This window comes from Myotis lucifugus, unplaced genomic scaffold (genome assembly GCF_000147115.1).
Source record: "Myotis lucifugus unplaced genomic scaffold, Myoluc2.0 scaffold_1255, whole genome shotgun sequence".
In the NCBI taxonomy this organism is placed as follows: domain Eukaryota; kingdom Metazoa; phylum Chordata; class Mammalia; order Chiroptera; family Vespertilionidae; genus Myotis; species Myotis lucifugus.
In genome coordinates this window covers 2,965-23,352 of record NW_005872303.1, presented here as the reverse complement: position 1 = coordinate 23,352, position 20,388 = coordinate 2,965, and the positions used below count along the sequence as shown (strand labels likewise).

At 60.6% G+C, this 20,388-nt stretch overlaps 1 protein-coding gene across 4 annotated transcripts in view; it reads left to right on the top strand.

Annotated features, from left to right (window-relative positions):
* Nucleotides 1–17,777, top strand: part of TMEM104 (transmembrane protein 104) — a 41,048-nt gene extending 23,271 nt beyond the window's left edge. For 2 of the 4 annotated variants that reach the window (XM_006107551.3, XM_006107550.3), the window contains exons 9-10: nucleotides 7,304–7,397; nucleotides 15,396–17,777. In XM_006107551.3, coding sequence (XP_006107613.1) covers nucleotides 7,304–7,397; nucleotides 15,396–16,156 — 855 coding nt within the window. In that variant the 3' untranslated portion in view covers nucleotides 16,157–17,777. The remainder of the gene's footprint in view (nucleotides 1–7,303; nucleotides 7,398–15,395) is intronic. The other 2 variants (XM_014449557.2, XM_014449555.2) reach the window with 1 other exon arrangement.
* Nucleotides 17,778–20,388: the final 2,611 nt, after the last annotated feature.

Sequence of the window (20,388 nt, the reverse complement as noted above, 5' to 3'; positions counted from 1 at the left end):
GGCCGTTCCCAGCCCTGAGTCGTGTGGCCAGGCAGGTGAGTTCCTCCAGCTTTCTCTGTGCAGAGCAGCCACCCGCCTCCCCCAGGCCAGCCCTCCAGGAACAGCCCTCGGGGGAACCGTGTGCCCATGCTCTCCCTTGGTGGCATTCCGCATAAATGGTTTCATTCTCCACCAAAGGTTTCAGTGGCTAAAAGTGAGAGCCAGTAAACTGAGCCTCGGTCCCGGGAGTTTTCATCTTTGCATCTGCTCACTCGGCCCACGGAGAGGAGCGAGGTCGCTGCTCTCTCTGAGCTTCCAAACTCCCCGCGGGGAAAGCCCTGCCTCCCCTATAGACCCGTTTCCTTTGGCCACAGCGGGCTTATCGCCGCCTGCCCTGAACACGTCACCTTCCTCGCACCGGTCCCCCGGGGCTCGCTGCAGGGACCTGAGGGCGTAGCCACGCATTTACCACCGCAGCCCAGCTGGGTGGACAGGCAGTTCTCTCCCTGCCTCCCAGACCTGTGGCTCAAAGGGCGAAAGTCGTTTCAAACCCCCTCCCCTCAGCAGAGAGGACCCCCACGCAGGGGACGCACTGTGTGCGTCCACAGCCCTGCTCCCTGGCGTCCGCCCTGGCCCCTCCCAGCATAAGGATGGCCCCGAGGTCATGGTATTTCATTCTTTCAGCCCTAGTGACTCCAGTGCATCCAACTGTCGTGTCCCTGCTCAAACCCCTTCAGAGGCGCCTCTGTACAAGGCGGTGTCTGAATTCACGTGGCACAGTCTGCTCCAGTCTCCTTCTGGGACTTTCTCTCACCACTGCCCCACCTGACTGGCCAGGGTCCTCCGAAACGCCCTTCACGTGCCTTGCTTCCTGCAGACGGAGCTCGGATCCCTGCCCGAGACTCCTGCAGCACACGCCTGTCCCCTCCCGCCGTGGCCTTCCTGGGACCTGTTCATGGGACTTGTGTGCGTGTTCTGCTGCTCTGCCTCACTGTGAGCTCCACGGGCAGGGCTCTCCTTACCCACCTTTGTGTCTGGAGCCAGCCTGGGGCCTCACAGCGACTCGCTCCAGGAATGTCCGCCCTCGGGTGGCCTGCCACCGCTGGGTCTGTGGGCAGGTTCTTCCGTCAGCCCTCGACCTGCTCAAGCCCAGGGCTCACCACAGCTGGCGGCCACCACTCCAGCCAGAAAAGCTCCATGTCTCGCCGGCCCCTCCTTTCCTGGAGGCCCGGGTCACCCTCTGCTCCACACTGCAGGACAGGAGCCACCCACCCTCAGCAGGGCCGTAGGGACACCCTGCCTTTGGGACAGGAGGTGGAGGGGGCTCACCACCCATCTGTCTCTCTGACATCTCTTTGGTGCCTGCAAGGTGAGCAGTGAGGTGTTAGAGCAGGTGTCAGATCTGGTTCTCCAGGCACAGGCCCCAGCCTCCCGCCTCCCACCTGTTTCACGCCCCTTCCCACAGCCTCAGGCACACGCACCTCGGCCCCTCCCAGCGCCTTGTCATGTCCTGAAGCCCACCTCGTCCAAGTCCAGCCTGTCTTTTCCCCTGGACACGGGGTGTGCTCTCTCACGCGATGAGGAGCCAAGCTGTCCTTTATAAACCCCGGTGGCTGACAGTCATTGAGTGAGTGACTGTGTGGGTTTTCCACAATATTTATCTTTTCCACCCAAACCACAAAGGTTGCAGCTTGGGCATCAAATCCTTGGAATTCTGCCCACCATCCAGTACCATCTGGCCTTTCAGCTGCAAAAGAGACAACACAGGCCCACAGTCTTGTCCAATAAGAAGGCCAGGGGGACCGCAGCAGTGCCAGGCGGACGCCTTTGGGCCAGCCCAGCCCCCGAGGGGCCGGGGGGGATAGACCCCCTCCAGGGCATACCCACCGCCTGTGGGCAGGCAGGGAGGCGCCCTGAAGAGGGACTGGGCAGGGGGCCTGAAGCCCGTTGTCCCCCCCGGGTCCTCGCTGCCTCGGAACTCGCCTCCCTCTTTTGGATGAAGCCCCAGACGTTGTCACTCTCGTTGGGAAAATAAAAACTCCCAAACCAAAATGTTCAGAGCCACTCGAGCAATAAAAATAGAATCCTTGAACATGTCTTCACTGCACTTCAAGGACGCGTGGAAAGTTCAGTTCCCGAGGAGGGAGGGGCTCCCGCTGCGTTGCCATTAACCCCAATTAGCTCTTAACCCCCAGCTCCCCACAAGGACAGCCCTGTAGTCTGGGCATCAGTTTCCTTTACCACTTAGAGTAACCTCCAGGGGCGTCCAGACCACGCAGCTGTGCCATCGGCACGCTGCCCTCTGCGCCCCAGCGAGCCCCAACCCCCAGCCTGCCTCGCCGTGTGTCCGGAGTGAGCAGCCAGCCCCGCAGGTCAGCCCTCGCCATGCAACCTTCTAAGACTTGTTGCTTCCTCGCCCTGTTAACAGAGAGCAGGAAGGTGCTCAGTGACCCGCTGGCCTTTTATGCTGAAACTCCGGGGACTGGCAGGAGGGGTGAAGGGGAAGCCAAGGCCTGAATTCTTGGCTCCTGGAGGCTCCATCTCACGACATGGGAGCCACAAACAAACCCTTTATTTTCACAGGGAAATAAAACTGGCCATCGAGCAAGTCAGCTTCAGTTTTATTTATTTTTAATATATTTTTATTGATTTCAGAGAGGAAGAAAGAGGAAAAGAGATAGAAACATCAATGAGAGAGAATCATTGATCGGCTGCCTCCTGCACACCCCCCACTGGGGACCGAGCCCACAGCCCGGTCATGTGCCCCTGACCGGAATCGAACCCGGGACCCTTCAGTCCGCAGGTCGATGCTCAATCCACTGAGCCAACCCGACCAGGGCCAGCCTCAGTGTTCAAAGATTCTATTTTTATTGCTCGAGTGGCTCTGAACATTTTGGTTTGGGAGTTTTTATTTTCCCAACGAGAGTGACAACGTCTGGGGCTTCATCCAAAAGAGGGAGGCGAGTTCCGAGGCAGCGAGGACCCGGGAGGGACAATGGGCTTCAGGCCCCCTGCCCAGTCCCTCTTCAGGGCACCTCCCTGCCTGCCCACAGGCGGTGAGTATGCCCTGGAGGGGGTCTATCCCCCCCAGGCCCCTCGGGGGCTGGGCCGGCCCAAAGCAGTGCCTTCGCACCTCATGGCCACTGCTGGCCTCACGACCGTTGGCGTTCGTCCCCAAGGATGCTGCCCTTGGCTCACGTCTGGGTCAGGGGACGGGCTGGGAGGAATAACCCCCGCTGACTGTCCTGTCTTCTAGAACATTCCCTCACGGTTACTAGTTGCAGAAGGTAATTGGTTACCGTGCTTAGGGCATTTGTCCTGTGTGGTGGCCGTCACTGTAGCACTTCCTTCTCTTCTATCTTCCCTTTCCTCCAAGAACAGCGCGCTCTCTATCGCCTCCCCCCCTTGAGGGGAGAGACATGGACTGCGTACAAGGGGACCTGCAGCCCTGGGCAGCGACTCTATCCCGGGACAGCTTGGACGCGGCGGGGTGGTCAGCAGGAGCAGCTGGGGAGACGGGGCCGAGGCTGATGCGATGGATCCGCAGGCGGAAGGCGGGGCCCCGAGGGTGTGCAGTCTGTTCGCTGGGGTTCAGTTGGGGATTGGCTCCTAGTTTAAGTTTCCGTTTTGTTTCTCTGACCAGGGAAACGTGCAGAGGAATTTGGGGATGGGGAGAGAGGCATTGAGCTGCTTTTGTGCTGATGTTGACACGCACCCCCCCACTTTCCCCTTTTGTGCAGTTAAGCAAAGACACAGTGCGTGCCTGTCCTGGGCTCTGGGTGTGCAACAGGCCTGAGTGGCGCTGGAGCCTTCCCCCGCAGTGCGGTGGGCTGTAGGGGTAACACTCGAGTCGGAGGGAGGCAGGTGGGGGACGCAGCTCCGGCTCAGCAGGTCTGAGCTGAGAGCCCCTGACTTACAGATCCACCTCTTAGGGAGCACCGAGTGTGGCTCCCATTCCCTAGCTGGGTGCTGGCTTTTTATTTCTTCTTTTTTAAAAAGGGAAGGGACAACAGAAGGGGCCGCATGTGGCTGTACTGCGTTCAGAGATGAGCTCTGTCCGTGCTGGACCATCGGACACTGGGGCCCTTCTGTCCCCTGTGCCCCGCCCCCTTTCTTCCTGAAGACCTGGCAGCCCCGCGCTGCTGCTCTGGATCCTCCGTCCTTCCCCAGTCGGATGCAGCCCTGCCGTTGCCCAATGGCTCTGGCTCATTTGCAGAAGACACCTGTTCCGCGATGAGCCCCCCTTGTGCCGTGCGTCTGGGCCTGGGCGCACTCTGGTGTGGGAGCCAGCGGCCGCGTGCAGGGGCTGCTGTGCGGCGGGCGGTCTGGGGTGCACTTCCTCTGAGTGGCCCTGCACCCACCCTCCTCCGCGGCACAGTCAGTCTGTGGTCCTGAGCATTAAAAGAAAAAGAAACCACATCCCAGCTGCCGCCCAGCCATAGATGTCGCAGCTGCTGAGCAAACGGGGCTCCCAGAAGAGCCCTTCACCACCTGTTCCCACTCGGAGGCTAGAACTGGACACGGAGTGCCCGGCGTGGGCAGGGGCGGGCTCTCGTCTTTGGGCCTCTCAACTCTCCTCCTGTCACTGCACAGGCACCTCACAGGCAGCTCTTACTCTGCCTCCTCGAGATGTTTCCCTACGTGTGGTCTCTGTAACTAGAGCAGCAGTTCTCAACCTGTGGGTCGCGACCCCTTTGGGGGTCGAACGACCCTTTCACAGGGGTCGCCTAAGACCATCGGAAAACATATAATTACATATTGTTTTTGTGATTAATCACTATGCTTTAATTATGTTCAATTTGTAACAATGAAAATACATCCTGCATATCAGATATTTACATGACGATTCATAACAGTAGCAAAATTACAGTTATGAAGTAGCAACGAAAATAATTTTATGGTTGGGGGTCACCACAACATGAGGAACTGTATTAAAGGGTCGCGGCATTAGGAAGGTTGAGAACCACTGGACTAGAGGATGCTCTCATGGGCTGGATCCCGTCCGACAGGCTTATAAGAATGGGCCTCCTGGGTGGTAGGGTCTGGATAAACCTCTGCTGGGAGGAGGATGAAGGTGGGTTCGGCAGGAGGTGGCCTCCTGGAGGAAGGGCCTGTGCAGCCTGCAGAGGCAGAATCCCCTGCCTGGGGCTGGCTCTGCTCCTACCGCTCCCCGCCCCCCCATGTTTACATAGCGGGGCTTTCTAAAGCCCAGTCCTGAGCCTTCAGAGATGACAGCTGACCTCCCGCATAGGCCACCCCCAGGAAACCCCCAGCACCCACAGCTGGAGCGCCCGTTTCAGTGGGAGACATCACAGGTCAGAGGCGAAACGCCGACCACCTTGCCCTGGGCACAATAGGCGTCCAGGTCAGGCCACGGTCACTGGGGGACTCTTGTGCCCAGTGGCTTCATATGTGTCTTCACATGACAACCCCTCCCGTCCCTCAGAAGGGAAGCTCATCGGTGGACGGTCTCCCTGAAGCAGTCATTTTCCTAAATGACTCGCTGACGGTGCTGCTCACCAACTTGCTCGCGAAGCGGGGGGGTGGTCCCGCCCCTTCCTGGCCCCCAGCCCCCTCCCTGGCCTGATGAGACGCTTCTGTCCCCCCCCGCCCCCCCTTCCGAACAGAAGCAGATCTGGTGCTGGGCCCCAGCGGAGCGGAAAGCTCTTGCCAGAAGCCTCCCAGCCCCGTGGACCACGGCCAGGCCCCTCGACCCCCGCTAATTAGAGCCTTCTCAAGCCGCCACTTTAGTCCTTCCTGTCATTCATTCGCACAGTGATGATGGGCTTGGATAAGAGGTCACAGCTTGTTCCACATCCTGCTCTCCGTGCCACGGGGGTGGTGGAGGGGCGGGCTCAGCCACGCTTCTGTGGGGTCCCGCCTGCCTGGCACAGGGCAGACCCCCGCAGCTGCGATATGTTCACCCAGGTCACAGGACCGGGCCGGCTCCCCAGGGTGGGCCCCGCTCCCCACACTCGCCTTGGGAGCCGGCTGGCTGCATCTCTCTGGCGAGTGTCATTAGCATTAACGTGGTAAAATGGCACCGTGTAAATGTTAATAAGGTCTGATGCCGCCGCCGCTTCCGAGTGGCAGATTGGAAATGGTGCCATCAGCGCAACGCCAACCAGCGGCGTTTAATTCCTCTCTCCCTGAGCACCCAATTTGGCGTGGAAATCCTGCCCTCCCCCTCCCAGCCCCCAGGCTCCGAGGTGCCGCCTTTACCCCATTTTCTTTTGCAAAGAGGATTCACATTTCCCTGTTAAGACAGGCTTTGGATTTCTTCATTTTCTTAAAGTAAACATTCGCTCTCCCCTGTTCTCCCAAGAGATAGAACCGAGAGAGCCCGCAGTGCCCCCTTCTCGGTCCGGCTCCCCACTCCCAGACTCTCTACGCCCCCTCCCGGGTGCGGCCCGGCTCTTCTGGGGCTGGGGTCCTTCTCCGAGGACTTGCCCTGGAAGCCAGGGGCTGTTCTCCCTGCTTCCCCTTCTCTGTCAGGTAAAAACATTGCTGGTTGCCTGGCCGGCGTGGCTCAGTGGTTGAGCATCGACCTATGAACCAGGAGGTCACGGTTCGATTCCCAGTCAGGGCACATGCCCCGTTACGGGCTCCATCCCCAGTAGCGGGTGTGCAGGAGGCAGCTGATTTGTGATTCTCTCTCTCCCTCTCCCTTCCTCTCTCTGAAATCAATAATAATTTTTTAAAAAAAAAACACAAAACATCGCTGGTTAACGACATCCTGATTGAGCCTTTCCTCTGAGCCCTTCAGGATGGCGCCCCCTCCCCTCCACTGTGTTGTCAGGACCCTGCCCCCTCCTCCCAGGAAGCCTTGAGTGCCCGAGGCGTGGCTGGTGCCACTTCCCACCCTCCTCTTCCTGCCGCCTCAGACCTAATCCACGCTCGTGCCCACTCAGTGCCAGGCCGTGCCTCCCTCGTCTTTGTTTGCTGAAGATAAGTGAATGGGTGACGTCCCCAGGGTGTCGCCTGGGACTTGCCTGGAAACCCCTTTCCAGAAGCCTCAGGACAGTGAGTGTGAGGACGGGCAGAGAAGCGGGGCTCTGGCTCCTGTGCGCATGACACGGGAAACCCACACGGATGCCATCTGACCCCGGGGAGCCTCTGCAGTCCAGGTGCACCTGGGTCAGGACTGGCCCGGCCTGGGGCAGCGGCTGCGTGAACGGTGTGTGCCACACACACACACGCACACACTCACACACACACACACACACACATACACACTCACACACACATACACACTCACACACACACGGTGTGCCCGGTGCGGCCCGGCCCCTGTGTCCCCCTCACTCCTGTGTTTGTCACCCAGGCTGTCTTCACTCTCCTCCTGGGACCCTTCACCTTCTTTGACGTCCAGAAGACCAAGTACCTGCAGATCCTGACCTCCCTGATGCGATGGGTCGGTGAGTCTGAGAACAGCTCCATCTCTCCCTTCTCCCCTCGGCCCTTCCTTCGCCCTCTGAGACAGCCAGGAACATGGTGCAGGTTCTGTGGGCTCCCCTTCCCCGGGGGCAAGGAGGGGCCGAGCTCCGCCTGCCTTTCTACTGGTGGGGAAATTCAGTCCCAAAAAGTTACGTCACTTCACGATCAGGTAGTGTGGATGGAGCTGGAGCCAGGCCTGGGACTGCGGAGTCTGGGACCAGCCTCTTTGACACGCCCGCGCCGGTCCCTCCCCACTGACCTGGACTGGAGGCTGGACCCCTGAAGGCCTGGGTCAGGGCCCTGCTCCCTTCGGGCATGAGAGCTGTGCCATCAACCAGCGGGTGTGGCGCCCCAAATCGCATCCCCAGCCACCAGGGTGTGAAGACCCCTCACCCACAGTGCCCTCTGACTGCCTGGCTCCCCTCTGAGCAGGAGCACTGCTTTTCTGGGTGAGGGGTCTCCCCTTAAATCAGGTGTGTGGTGGGGTGCTCATCCATTCCCCCACTCCATCCTGCCAGCCACCCTGGCGGCCCGGGCTGCTGACCACCTGGACCCAGGACAGGAGGGTGTGGGCTCCCTGCTGCCCCCTCAGCTGGCATGTGCTCTGGGACCAGTTGCACGCTTGTTTTTTTGTTTTGTTTTAATATATATTCTTAATGATTTCAGAGAGGAAGGGAAAGGGAGAGAGAGAGAGAAACATTAATGATGAGAGAGAATCATTGATTGGCTGCCTGCACACCCCACACTGGGGATCGAGCCCACAACCTGGGCATGTGCTTTGACCGGGAATCGAACCCATGACCTTCTGGTTCATGAGTTGATGCTGCAGGCTTGTTTTGATCTAAAAGCAAAACCCACTGTTGCTGTTCTGGTGGGGACTCCCCCTTCCTGTGAAAGAGGATTGTCCCAGACTCCCTCTGACCCCCGTCCCCCACTCCCTCTCCCAGGCGTCCGCCCCTCATCGCTCCGCATTGCAGCCGGCGCTCAGCACTAGGTCATGACGAGCTCAGACAGTTTCTGATCCAAATGATTTCCAGCAATTCTGGCACCTGCAGTCCCCTGGTCCCCACTGGGATGACAGACCCCAGCGTAAGGGGACTTCCTCCTCACGGGAGTCCTAGCATCTTCAGCTGGAAGGGACGTGGCCGTGCTCCAGGCCAGCCGCACCCTGCAGGCCATGGGGACGGGAGCTGCCGATGGGAAGGCTCCCACGTGCTCAGAGCTGCTCAGTGGGGTCCTTAGTGCTGGGAGTTCTGCCTTGGCTTGAGCCAGACCCCCCAGCCTGTAACTTCTTCCCACTCTTGGTCCTTCCTTGCAAGGGAATGGGCGCGGGCTGAGTGGTCTGGAGGGTAAGCTTTGGGGCCTCTGTAACTGGATGAGCCTGTCCGTCAGCCTCCATCAAGATGAGGGACAGGAGGACACCTGGGTGACATCTGGGTGGGGCGCGATTCCTGTCTGCCCCGTGCATGGGTCTGAGCTGTCCTCACCTGCAGGGTGCTGTGTTCACGTTTCACTCACGAGCCCCAAAGTCCTGGGTGAAATGAACGCAACCACCTGGGGAAATGAGCACGCGTTGCTTAGAACATGAGGGTCGCGCCAGGTCCAGGGGCACGGTGTGGGCATGGAGCCTCCCTGGGTGCAGGAGGGATTGTGACCAAAAGTCCGGGATCAGTGGCCGTGTCTGCGAACCCTAGTGACCTTCAGAAGGAGTTTTCTCAGGAAAGCAGCGTTTGAGGAAAAACCTTCTCCCTCCTGGCCTCGCTGGCTTAATCTGCTGTCCCAGCAGCCTGGCCCAAAGTCCTGAAAACCTGGCCCCTTGGCTCGGGATTGGCTGTCCCTGACGTGCTGCCTTGGCGATGGGAAGGGGCTAGTTAAACGCCGCCGGTGCCCGGCCCCCTCCCTCTCATGAGGCGGCAGGAGCGTGGGGGCGGGGGCGGGGGGGACGCCGTGCGTTAGCTGGCATGATGGATTCCCGTGCCACCCACGAGGGGATGGCGCGGATAATGACCGTTAATGGCCTCTGCGGCACCCCAGTGCCTGTTCAGTGTAACAGAGTCCTCTGATGAGCAATACGCTCATTAGAAGAGAGAAGATTGTAAGAGGGTGGGGGAGGAGGCTGCCTGGACCCGAGGCTCCCCCAGATTCGGGTCAGCACAGCCCCCCCCTGCAGAGGAGAGGCAGGCCCGGGGGCCTCCAAGGGAGTGGAAACACCCTGACCCCCCCCCCCCCCCCCAGCTGTTGGTGTCCCTCACAGAGCAGAGTCGGCAGCTGGGTTGCTTTAGACAACCCACTGCTCTTTGCCAGGGCTCAGGCCACCCAGCCCGGGTGACCCATTCCGCCCCTCTTTCTCCCAACCAGGGCCCCTCCCCCAGAGCAGCAGGGTGGCTGCTTGTTGGCGCAGGGACACAGTGGGAATCATGGGGGTCCCCACACCCTGGAGGCCCCGGCCCTCCCAGGGAGGCAGCCCCTGAAGCGCAGCACGGCCGGTGGCAGTGGCCTTGAGAGGGTTGAGGCGGAGCCCAGCTCGTGAAGGTCACCCACATCATGTTTAGGAGGTGACATTGTCTGGGCAGCGTCCTCTCTGCAAGTCATTTGCCTCTTTTCTCCCCTTGATCCGAGAGATAGCCAGCAGCCTGTCCTCCAGAGGCTCTGGGTGACGGCACCGGCAGTTTTCTCCGAGACAGACCTCTGGGCTTGGAAGTAAACCTCTCACGTAAGAGAAGGTCGCCCAGTCAAGTCTAAAATGCAGCCCAGCCAAGGGGCCCATCCCCAGCGGGCACCGTAGCCCCTGGGGCACTTCTGGGGAGCTGTGGGAGACAGCAGCGCAGCATCAGGGGGGATCGGGGACACCAAGCACCCTGGGCAGGCCGTCGCGCTGTGGGAGGGGCTGGCTGCCCCCTGGGGGTCTGCAGGCCGTTGGAAGGGGGGGCTGTGAAGGGCGTCTCCTCTAGCCCAGGTGCACCCCAGGTGAGGTTTCTAGAACTCCTCAAAGGCAGTGAGCACCAAAGCCTTGTCTCTCCTCAGGTCGGCACCAAGTTGTCAGTTATAATGAACTTGCTTTTCACGTTGCCTTTGAAAAGCAGCTGCGTGCCGTGGCCCCGTGACCCTCCGGCACACGCCCCTCTTCCCTCTCCCGTCTCAGGGCCCAGGCGTCTGACCGCGAGTGAGGCGCTCAGGGTGGCAATAAGCTGGCTTGGGTTCTAGAGAAACAAAAGGGGAAAATGAGCAGCAAAGGAACTGGAAAATCATAGATGTACTGAGCCGGAAGCTTTCTTGTGCTTAATTAGAAATTTGTTCTGCCATCTGTTGAAACCCCAGGCAGGGGACTGCAGGAGCCCGCCCCGAGCAGGCCCCCGGAGCTCAGGGCCAGCCCTGCTCTCTCTGCACCCTCCGCCCTCCCTTAGCCGTTAGCCAGAAGCCCCTTTGGCTGCCCCAGTGGGACTGAGAGGGTTGGATGGCCTTTTCGAATAGCACTTGTCGGCGAAAATGTCAGAACACGTAGGACAGGTACCAGTGTTGCATTTCTTTTGCTCCCCAAACAAGTCCTGGGGAGACCAGGCTGGTCAGTCTGGCAGACCCAGGCTGCAAATGCCTCTGAATTCACCCGTGCAAGGAGGGTCTCCGGTGGCCATACGGTCACTCACCCCCGGCAGCTGCTTCCGGTCAGCCACAGGCTCCCGAGCACACAGTATGGGCTCCGGCCCGCCACTCCCTCTGCACCTCCTCCCCGTGTGCGCTTCCTGAACAGGCCAGCGCTGGTCCCCGGGGCCACCCCACTGCCCTGGAGGAGGCCTGAGCCCCAGAGAAAGGAGAAGCAGCCCCCACACAGAGATGCGGAGGCTTCCTCTGTAGCTCCTCCCGCTCTCCCTGTCAGTGGCCAGCAGACCAGGGTCACTCAGAGAGACGCAGCCCAAAGTGCTGTCCTTCGTGCCCCCAGGCCCAGCGGCTGTGGCTTTAGAGCCCACACCCCAAGCCACTCAAATGATGAGTGTAGACCAAGCGTGTCAGACTCGCGGCCCACAGGCAGCATGCCTCGTTTATGTGGCCCGTGTTAGCCTTTGAGTTTGTCATGCTTGGTGTAGACCTTTCCCGCCTGGGACACTGGCTGAGAGTGTCACTCCTTCACTCCCATTACCAGCTTCCCCCAGAGACGCCAGCAGACGCCTCCCAGCTGGGGACGCGGACAGCTGGCTCTGCTCAGGGCGCCCCATTTGGCGTTATTAAAACACTGATTCTTTCTAATAAGCACTGCTCTGCAGCGCGGCTGCCCTCCTCGGTCTGGGTCTGGGCTGCTGGGACCCACAGGGCTGCCTTCCCTCTGATTGTGTATTCAGAGCAGCCACCGCGCACGCTGCTGTCTCCTCCTCTCCTCCGTCTCCTCCTCTCAAAGTGGGTCAGGCGTCCGCGGATCAACCTGAGCTGCCTTGGGAAGTTCCTCGGCCCTGCCCTCCCACCCGTCCTGGCAGGTGCCCCATATTTGTCCTCTAGTCCGAGGGGGGGGCTGTGACTTGGTGGCCCAAGTGGCAGAAGGTCTCCTCCTGGGGACCTTCACCCAGGAGGGAACATAGGGCCCTGGTTTCACCTGTCCCCAGAATGATCTGTGGCCGCGTGCTGACCCCCCTGCAGATCCCTGACGATCTCAGCGGAGTGTCTCCTGCTGGGACTGCTCTGATCTGTCACCACCAGCCGCCAGGGTCTCTGTCGGGGCCATCTGTTCACATCCTGTTGGTTCCGCACGCCAGCGTGGTGCACGGATTCCTTCACAGCCTCTCCCTCCGCGCGTGCTCCTCAGAGGGCAGGGAAGGACCCCCTTCCAAAGTGAGGATACCCACCAGCCCCTCTGAGCAGGCCACCAGGCCTCCCTCTGGGCCCGCCCTCCCTCTGGGCCACCGTCCAGGGCTCTTCTGGGCCCTGGAGCATCCAGCTTCTCTGGTCACACAGCCCGTGGAGGGGATCCAGGAAAACCTTTATGTGTATATTTCATTTTGGTCTTAATTTTATTCTTGGTTTTTGAAAAGTTCTCTCTGCAAACGCAGAGGTCAGTTTAAAGGAGAGGAACCCGGAGTTTCTGTCTTAAGGCTCTTGGGGTAGAGTAGACACGTAATTAAAGTTTGGTGAAGAGTCAGCGTCGTGCCACAAGTGAGCCTTTTCCTCAGCAGCAGGACCAGCCTCGGAGCTCTGCCTGGCATTCCCCCCCTCCACCCCCCAGCAGCCCTGGTTGTCGGCGGCTCTGCTCTGCGAGTGGCTGAGACTGGCTGAGATGTGCGCTGATGGGAGGAGGACTCCTTCTCTGCCCAGGAAGTTGACGGGCCAGCTGTCAGGACAGGGGCAAGGGAAGGGAAGATAAGGCCCCAGTAGCTGATGGGGTGAGGCATCTGACCAACAGTGGGTACAGGGGTGCCTCTGCAGCGCTGGGCTGCACATGGGCCCGGGCAGCTGCAGCCTCGGACAGTCCGGCAGCCACGTACGTCTGCAGAGCCAGTGTGGCCCACAGCAGGCCCAGGGCCTGGGAATTGACATTCAGCTCAGGGGATTCCAGGGGCCGCATCAAGCCGCCCCCCCCTCCCCCACTGGCATTCTCTCTGATCCAGCAGCTGCTTAAGAGCCGTCTTAGCTCAGGCCGCCATAACACCCCACCACAAGCTGGCGGCTTCAACAACAGAAGTGTGTTTTCTCAGTTCTGGAAGCTGGGAGCCTAAGATCAAGGTGCTGGCAGGGTTGGTGTCTGGGGAGGCCTCTTTTTCTGACTTGTCGACGACGACCACCTTCTCGCTGTGTCCTCATGTGGCCTCTGTGCAGGGAGAGAGCAGCTGGCGTCTCTTCCTTCTCTCGTAGCACTGGTCCTGTCAGATCAGGGCCACCCCTCTGGCCTCATTCCACCTTCCTTTCCTCCTTCTAGGCCCATCTGCAGGTACAGTCACCCGGGGGGTCAGGGCTTCGACACAGAATTGTGGGGAGACCATTCATAACAAGAGGAGTCGGCTGACAGCCTTCAGGAGAGGTGACAGTGCCGGGTTTTAGTTTCCAATCTCAGGAAGATTAGTCGGCCGGCGGCCAGAGGCCCCTCGGCCCGTCTCCCGGCGATGACAGACGGAGCAGGCTGTGACAGCCGGGGATGAAAAATGGAGACCCTCCCCTCCCCGGCGCCGCGGGCCACGATGCGGAGAGTTGAAGGATGAAGAGGCCCGAACTCTTGATTCCCTACTTAAGACTTGATTGCCTCAGAGACGCCAACGCCTGCCCTTTATCAGCAGCCTCCTCCCGACACTCGGAGGGGAGGCTCTGCTCGGAGTCCTTCGGGATAAATAATGTAGCCGCAGAGCAGCATCTCCGGCCTGCAGCTTCATCATGGCAACATCCTTCTCTGCTTCCGGGTGATGAGGAGGAGGAGGATGAGGAGGAGGATGGAGCCGGAGTCCTCCAGAAGCCACAGGGCTCACTCAGCATGGGCTACGAGGGGATCAGGTTCAGCAGAAACCCAATGGTCCCTTTTTGTGAGTTATTCATACAGCGAGACCAGCCATCTCTGAAGATCTTCAGAAACCTGCTTCATAAACTGGTTTATCTGCAAGAAGCAGAGCCCAGGCAGCCCACAAGCCAGTTTCTGCCCGAGTTTCTTACAACCTCTTGGAGATTTAGGGCCGAGAAGCACAAGCCAGCATCCCGGCCGGAGAGCCGTGATTGAGAGACACTCACATCCGACAGCCGCTTCTGCCTCCCACGTGCTCACCGCTCCAGGGTCTGAGGTCACGGCCAGCAAGAACCAAGAGGGTTCTGCACTGGCCTCTTTCCGAGTCGGGGCTGACCTTGGCCCAGGCCGGGAGGAGCACCAGGTCACGAGGGGACACCCCGAGATGGAAGAGGCACAGCAGGATCTGAACTCGCCTTACAGCGGCTGTCCCCTTTGCTCTGACCCCAGTGCCCTGCCTGTGGCGACAGCGTCAGCTGCAGCCTCTTGAATAGCTAATCACCAGGCAGCCAGGCCCCCGGTCTCCCCGGTCTCCCCGCTGCAGCCGCCTGACTGCTCAGCTCAGCTTTATAACCCTTTCTGGCCGAGGACAGACTCCTGGCACAGGGAACTCCACCTCCACCCCCTCCGGCCTTCCCCCGTGCCCACCCTCACATCCTGGCCCTGCACGCACCCCCAAAAATAACGAGGCAGACTGCCGGGGTCCTGGGCATCCTGTGGAGCGGGGAGGCCCCAAGGGGTGTCCTGTCACAGGCCCCCCAGCCCCCTCGAGGGTTAAGCCAGAGGCAGCTCCTGGGCTGCGACCTCTAGAGAGGAAGTGGCTGCGCGTTCCCCTTGACTGACCAGAGCTGGCGAGATTTGTGGTGTCCCTGGGGCGGCGAGAGTCGTGGGCCCTCGGTGTCAGGAGTGAGCGGCAGGGACTGGGGTGGGCTGAGAGTCCGAAACAAATCATTTTATTTATTGGCAATTTTCATAGGCCTGTCCCCTCGCCCCCTCCTCCCTCCTGTCCCCGATGGTGGCAGGCAGCTCTGATTTAAAGTAATGGATGCTGTCCCTGTCGGTTCCACTTCCCAGTGTCATTGTGGGAAGGCAGAGCGAGGGTCACCCTGGCTTCCTGTGAGTCCCAGCAAAGGGAGCCGGGTGTGATGTGGCCTGAAGGGGACAGTGCAGAGACCCCAGCCTCCACCCGGGGGAGCCCAGAGCCCCTGAGGGGCCAGCTGGCAGCCCACTGCTCCCTTATGCCTGTGTCAGTTACCAAGAAAGGGCAGGTGTCCCCGTGGGCTTCACCTGCTGGTGTGGGGGGTGAACGGGACATGGGGAGGGGACGCCCAGTGCATTCATAAGATCCATAGCAACTGCTGACCTGCTCCAGAATGTGGCTGTCAGGGTCACGTGCATTGAACAGTTCCTGCTCCTGGGGCTCCAGTCCCTTGGGGGCGCCCCCAGACCAGACACTGTCGAGCGGGCTGCCTCTCTGCTGCTGACACCCTCTCGTTTGTTGGTTTTGCAGCTTTCGCCATCATGATCGTGCTGGCCCTGGTCCGCATCGGGCGCGGGCACGGGGAGGGGCACCCGCCCCTGGCCGACCTCTCCGGGGTCCGGAACCTGTTCGGGGTGTGCGTGTACTCCTTCATGTGCCAGCACTCCCTGCCGTCCCTCCTCACGCCCGTCTCCTCCAAGCGCCACCTCACGCGCCTCGTCTTCCTGGACTACGTGCTGATCCTGGCCTTCTACAGCCTCCTCTCCTTCACCGCCATCTTCTCCTTCCGCGGCGACAGCCTCCTGGACATGTACACCCTCAACTTCGCGAGCTGCGACATCGTGAGCGTGGCCGCCGTGCGCTTCTTCCTGGGCCTCTTCCCCGTCTTCACCATCAGCACCAACTTCCCCATCATCGCCGTGACCCTGCGCAACAACTGGAAGACGCTCTTCCACCGCGAGGGCGGCACGTACCCCTGGGTGGTGGACCGCGTGGTGTTCCCCACCATCACCCTGGTGCCCCCGGTGCTGGTGGCCTTCTGCACCCACGACCTGGAGTCCCTGGTGGGCATCACGGGCGCCTACGCAGGCACGGGCATCCAGTACGTGATCCCCGCCTTCCTGGTGTACCTCTGCCGCAAGGACACCCAGCTGGCCCTCGGCCCCCGGGCCGCCAACAAGCACAGGTCCCCGTTCCACCACACCTTCTGGGTGGGCTTCGTGCTGCTCTGGGCTTTCTCCTGCTTCTTCTTCGTCACCGCCAACATCATCCTCAGTGAGACCAAGATCTGACGGCAGGCGTGTCTGCTGACGAGAGGGGTGGGGGCCCCGCCGCGTCCCCCGCCTGCAGAGACCGTGTCTAGTTGCCTCCCAGGTCTCTCTCCACAGGGTGGGTGAGGCCAGGCTCTGGGAGGGACTCTGCACATCTAGCTGGGATCTCCCCACCCCGGCTTCCTTCCGCCCAGCCTGCACCTCGCCGCACAAGGCTCTCCCAGACTCCAGGACCGGCTCCCGGAGTCACCCCCTGCTTTATGCACGCCCCATCACCCCACCACGGGCGGGCTCCTCTCCCTGCTCCGTGGAGATGCAGCGCTGGCACTGCCACTATTTATACTAGTCTCCCTGCCCCCTGCTCCCAGCCCTCCCGCCTCCTGGTCTGGGAAATCCACTTCATAGACGCTGCCTTCTCAGGATGAACCCCGGGCCCCGGGCCCCAGCCCCCCACCCCGCTGGGCCTGCCAGTGACTCCTCGGGGAGGGCCTGGCCCACCCTGATGACAAGAACAGGAGGTGCTGATGGGCACCAGGGTCCCCAGACCAGGGCTGTGAGGCCCTTGCTGTGGGCGCCAGCTCCCGCTCGGGGCTCCTGAGCCACGACAACACGGAGCAGCCCTCTCACAGGCGCAGCAGCGCGTACAGATTTAGAGCCCAGAGCTGTGACCCCTGGAAGGGTCCTCTGCTCTCTGACCGCCCTGCTGGGGTGCTCGGGGCCTCCTGCAGGGCGGGGGGCAGTGTGTAAGAGCCAGTAACGGGGAGCTAGCCCCACCACCATGGCTGTGACTTGGGGACGCCACGGCATGTAGCAGTGTGTGGCCTCTGTGGTCCACCCTGTAGGCAGCCAGGCCTGCCCTGCCCCTGCCCCGGCACTGATGGTGCCAGGCTGTGGGTGCTCAGTGCTCACACACTGCATGTCCCTTGGGCGCCATGGGGTGAGTTGGAGCACAGGCCACCATTCCCATGGAGGGAGGGCCGGGTTCCCACCCACCTCGCCAGCTCTCCAGTAACCCCCTCCCCACTGTCATGCATGCACCTCCGGGCAGCCTTCCCGGAGCAGGTGACTGATGAACTCTGCATTTCAATGTGCCTTCTGCTTCAGGCCTGGGCTCCTTCTGACCCTCCTGCTGCCCCCGCCCCCGGCCTGCCCCCACCTGTCCCGGAGCCCCGGCAGCTGGGCCAGGAGCTGCCTCTGAGCGGGGCTCTCGGGCCCCTGCCCCTTTCTCTCGATTTCAGTGCCTTGCTCAGCCCTCATGAGGGAACTTCCGCTGCCTCCCCCGCATTGCACCAGCTTTGTATCGTGGACAGAGTGGCGACACTGGGTGTCCTGGGGCCCGTGGTGGTCTCGGGGGGGCAAAAGGACACGGAGTCCACGGGCAGCACTAGCCCCACTTTGCCCAGCCTGTGAGACCCTGTGACCCACTTTCTCACTGTGGCCCCACGTCTTCTGTTCTCATCCTGTCCCCGTGTGTCATCGCTTCCCATTCACCTCCATCTGCCGTTGTGGCTTCTTTCCAGGAGGCCCGGCCTGAGGTGGGCAGAACAGGGAGAGCCTGAGGTCAACCAGCCCCGTGGTGCGGGCCTCCCTGGAGCTGCCCCGCTGCTGACAACTCAATTAAAACATCTGTACTTACCTTCTCCAGTTCCGTTTCCTTTTGCTTAAGGACAAAGCAAATTAAATCACCCTGCTTCCCCGGCGCCACCCCAAATTCTGGATGTGAGTGTATTAGCGTCATAAAGCCCAGATTGATTTATGTGGCAATCTGGAGCCACAGCGGTGGAGTCTGGTGGCTGCGGTTCCCTCCACGCCAGGCAGCCCCGTCCTGGAGGGAATTGGCCTGAGGTGACCACATCACTGATAGCAAGCCGGGTGCACCCCACTGCCACTGTCTGGGTTCCTGGGCCCCGAGTCCTGCTGTCTGTCCTGCTGGAGGTCAGATGGGGTCACAGAGCCACAGGGCCCGGTGGAGGGAGAGGACACGTCCCAGGTGATGCTTGCTCACCGTGTGCATCAAGCACATTTGTTGTCACATCTGCTGGGTGAGGCGGGCAGTTGGGTCATGGTTTCCACTTTCTAGAAGGGCCCCAGGGGGTCGGGGGTGGGAGGGCAGAAGGGGAGGCCGGCCCGGCCTGGCCCAGGTGCAAGCTTCACTGTGGAGGAGACTGAAGACTCCGCAGCCTTCACGCGACATCCTCTGCCACCGGCCCCGAGGTCAGGCCAGGCCAAGGTGGGAGCTGGCGTTCTCTGCCTCGTCCCCTGCCGAAGCCCTGGAGCTCCGTGCCAGCAGCTCCTGCTGCTCCCTCACCTGCGGCCAGAGAGGCCGCTTCGGGCGTATGGATGGGGCAGGTGGCCGGCTGGGAGGCCCTGCTGAGTGGTGGGAGGTGGGCAGTGGGCGCCTTGCCAGGCCCTTAGTCACACAGCTGTTCTCGCCACAGGGGGCTGGGAGCAGCCCCAGCAACAGGCTGAGGCTAAGCCCATAGAGATGAGGACAGGGCTGCCCCTCAGAGGGAACCAGCCGAGGGCAAGAACCAAGCAGTGCCAGGCTCTAGGGCTGGGAGACGGGGACGCGGGCAGGAGGGCGGGCACCAGGCCTGCCGGGGGCGTGGTTCCTGAGCAGGACTGATGCCTGGCCCAGCCGTGCTAATGGCCACCGGAAAGCCTCTTCCAAGACCAAATTCAGGGCTGCGGGAGGCCACAGACCCCAGACTCACTGAGAACGTCCTGTTTGGGTCCCCAGGCACCTGTTGGTTTCATAGCCTCCTAATTAGTCAAGTGTCTTCTGGTGGCAACTGCCTGCTACAGTTCAGAAACGGGCACTGAATTCTCAGGATCTAGGGGGCTTTGGGAGGGGGTGGTCTCTGGATCCCCAACTCCAGGAAACTTCAAAGGGCCAGGCTGGGAAGAGAACCAAGGCCTGTACTCACTGCCTCCCACAACCACATCAAAACTACAACTAAAATACAGAACAACCATCATTCAGAACCGCCGTAGAGCTGGCGGAACGGAAGTTCTACAACTAGAGAAGAAAAGGAGAAAGCACTTTGAGACTGGTCAGAGGGGCGGAGCCTCAGAACCGGCTGGTCTGACCCCCTCATGCGCCTTTTGTCTAATTGGGAGGGAGATCGTCTATGTAGAGGCCCCCCATGAGGAGCAAGGGGTCCAAACCCCACACCAGACCCCCCAGCCCAGGCTCCCAGAGCTGGGAAAAGAAGTCCCCATAACTACAGGCTGTAAAAACCAGCAGGGATTGGGGGCTGAGAGACACAGAGGCTGCTGGAGACAGCTGTTGCTTTTAAAGGGCTGGCACATGAGCTGAACTTACAAGGTCCCGCTTCCTCTGAGCTCCAGAGCCAGGGCGAGGCTCTGGGGAACCCAGACACAAACAGGGAGGAACTAGATTGTCTGGCATCAGGGCAGGAACTCGGGGGTGGCTTTCTCCCATATAGAGATGCTCCCAGAGGTCATTGTTCCTGTGCTAGGACCTCCCAGGTCTCAGGGCTGACTGGCAGCCATCTCTGTTTGCTCCACCCTGGTGATTCCCTGAGACCCCGCCCCATCCAATTTGCAGCCCCACCCAATTTACAGCCCCACCCAACCTTTTTGCATATGAATGGCCTATCCTTGCTCAGGCTTCAGACTGCTAAAACCTCTAAACAAGCTGCAGCTGGGTCAGGGCGCCCCAAGCCTATCAGTAAAAGGTCCAAGACCCGGCACTAGCAGGAGCCTGCCTTGCTTCCCAGCTGGGCCTCCTCTGGGCACCTCCAAGCCCAATACAAATAGCTCCTGCAGGGCGGCCCCAGGCAGTGGCTGACTGCACCTCCCTGGAGGCCCTAGAGCCAGTGCACCCCGAGGACAGCTTCAGACCATAGCAGGTTACAACTCTACACGTCCATGAGCGACACACTCAAGGGGCAGACTCAGTGAGCACCAAAGCCCCACTGAAGCAAGTCCTGCCTCATAGAGGTGTTTCCTACACAGCAGCTCTCCCACTGTAGCTGCAAATGGTCCTCACAGCCGCCAGTTCCTCCCAGTGACACCAACAGCAATCAAGGCTCAACGACAAGACTGTGTACACAGCCCACACAGGGACTTTCAAGGATCTTAGTGAGAATGTCGAAGACATGAGAAAGAACCAGTCAGCAATGAAGCAAGCACTAACTGAAATAAAGAATAACTTACAGGGATTCAACAGTAGAGTAGAGGAGCCTGAGAATCAAATCAACGATGTGGAATATGAGGAAGCAAAAAAA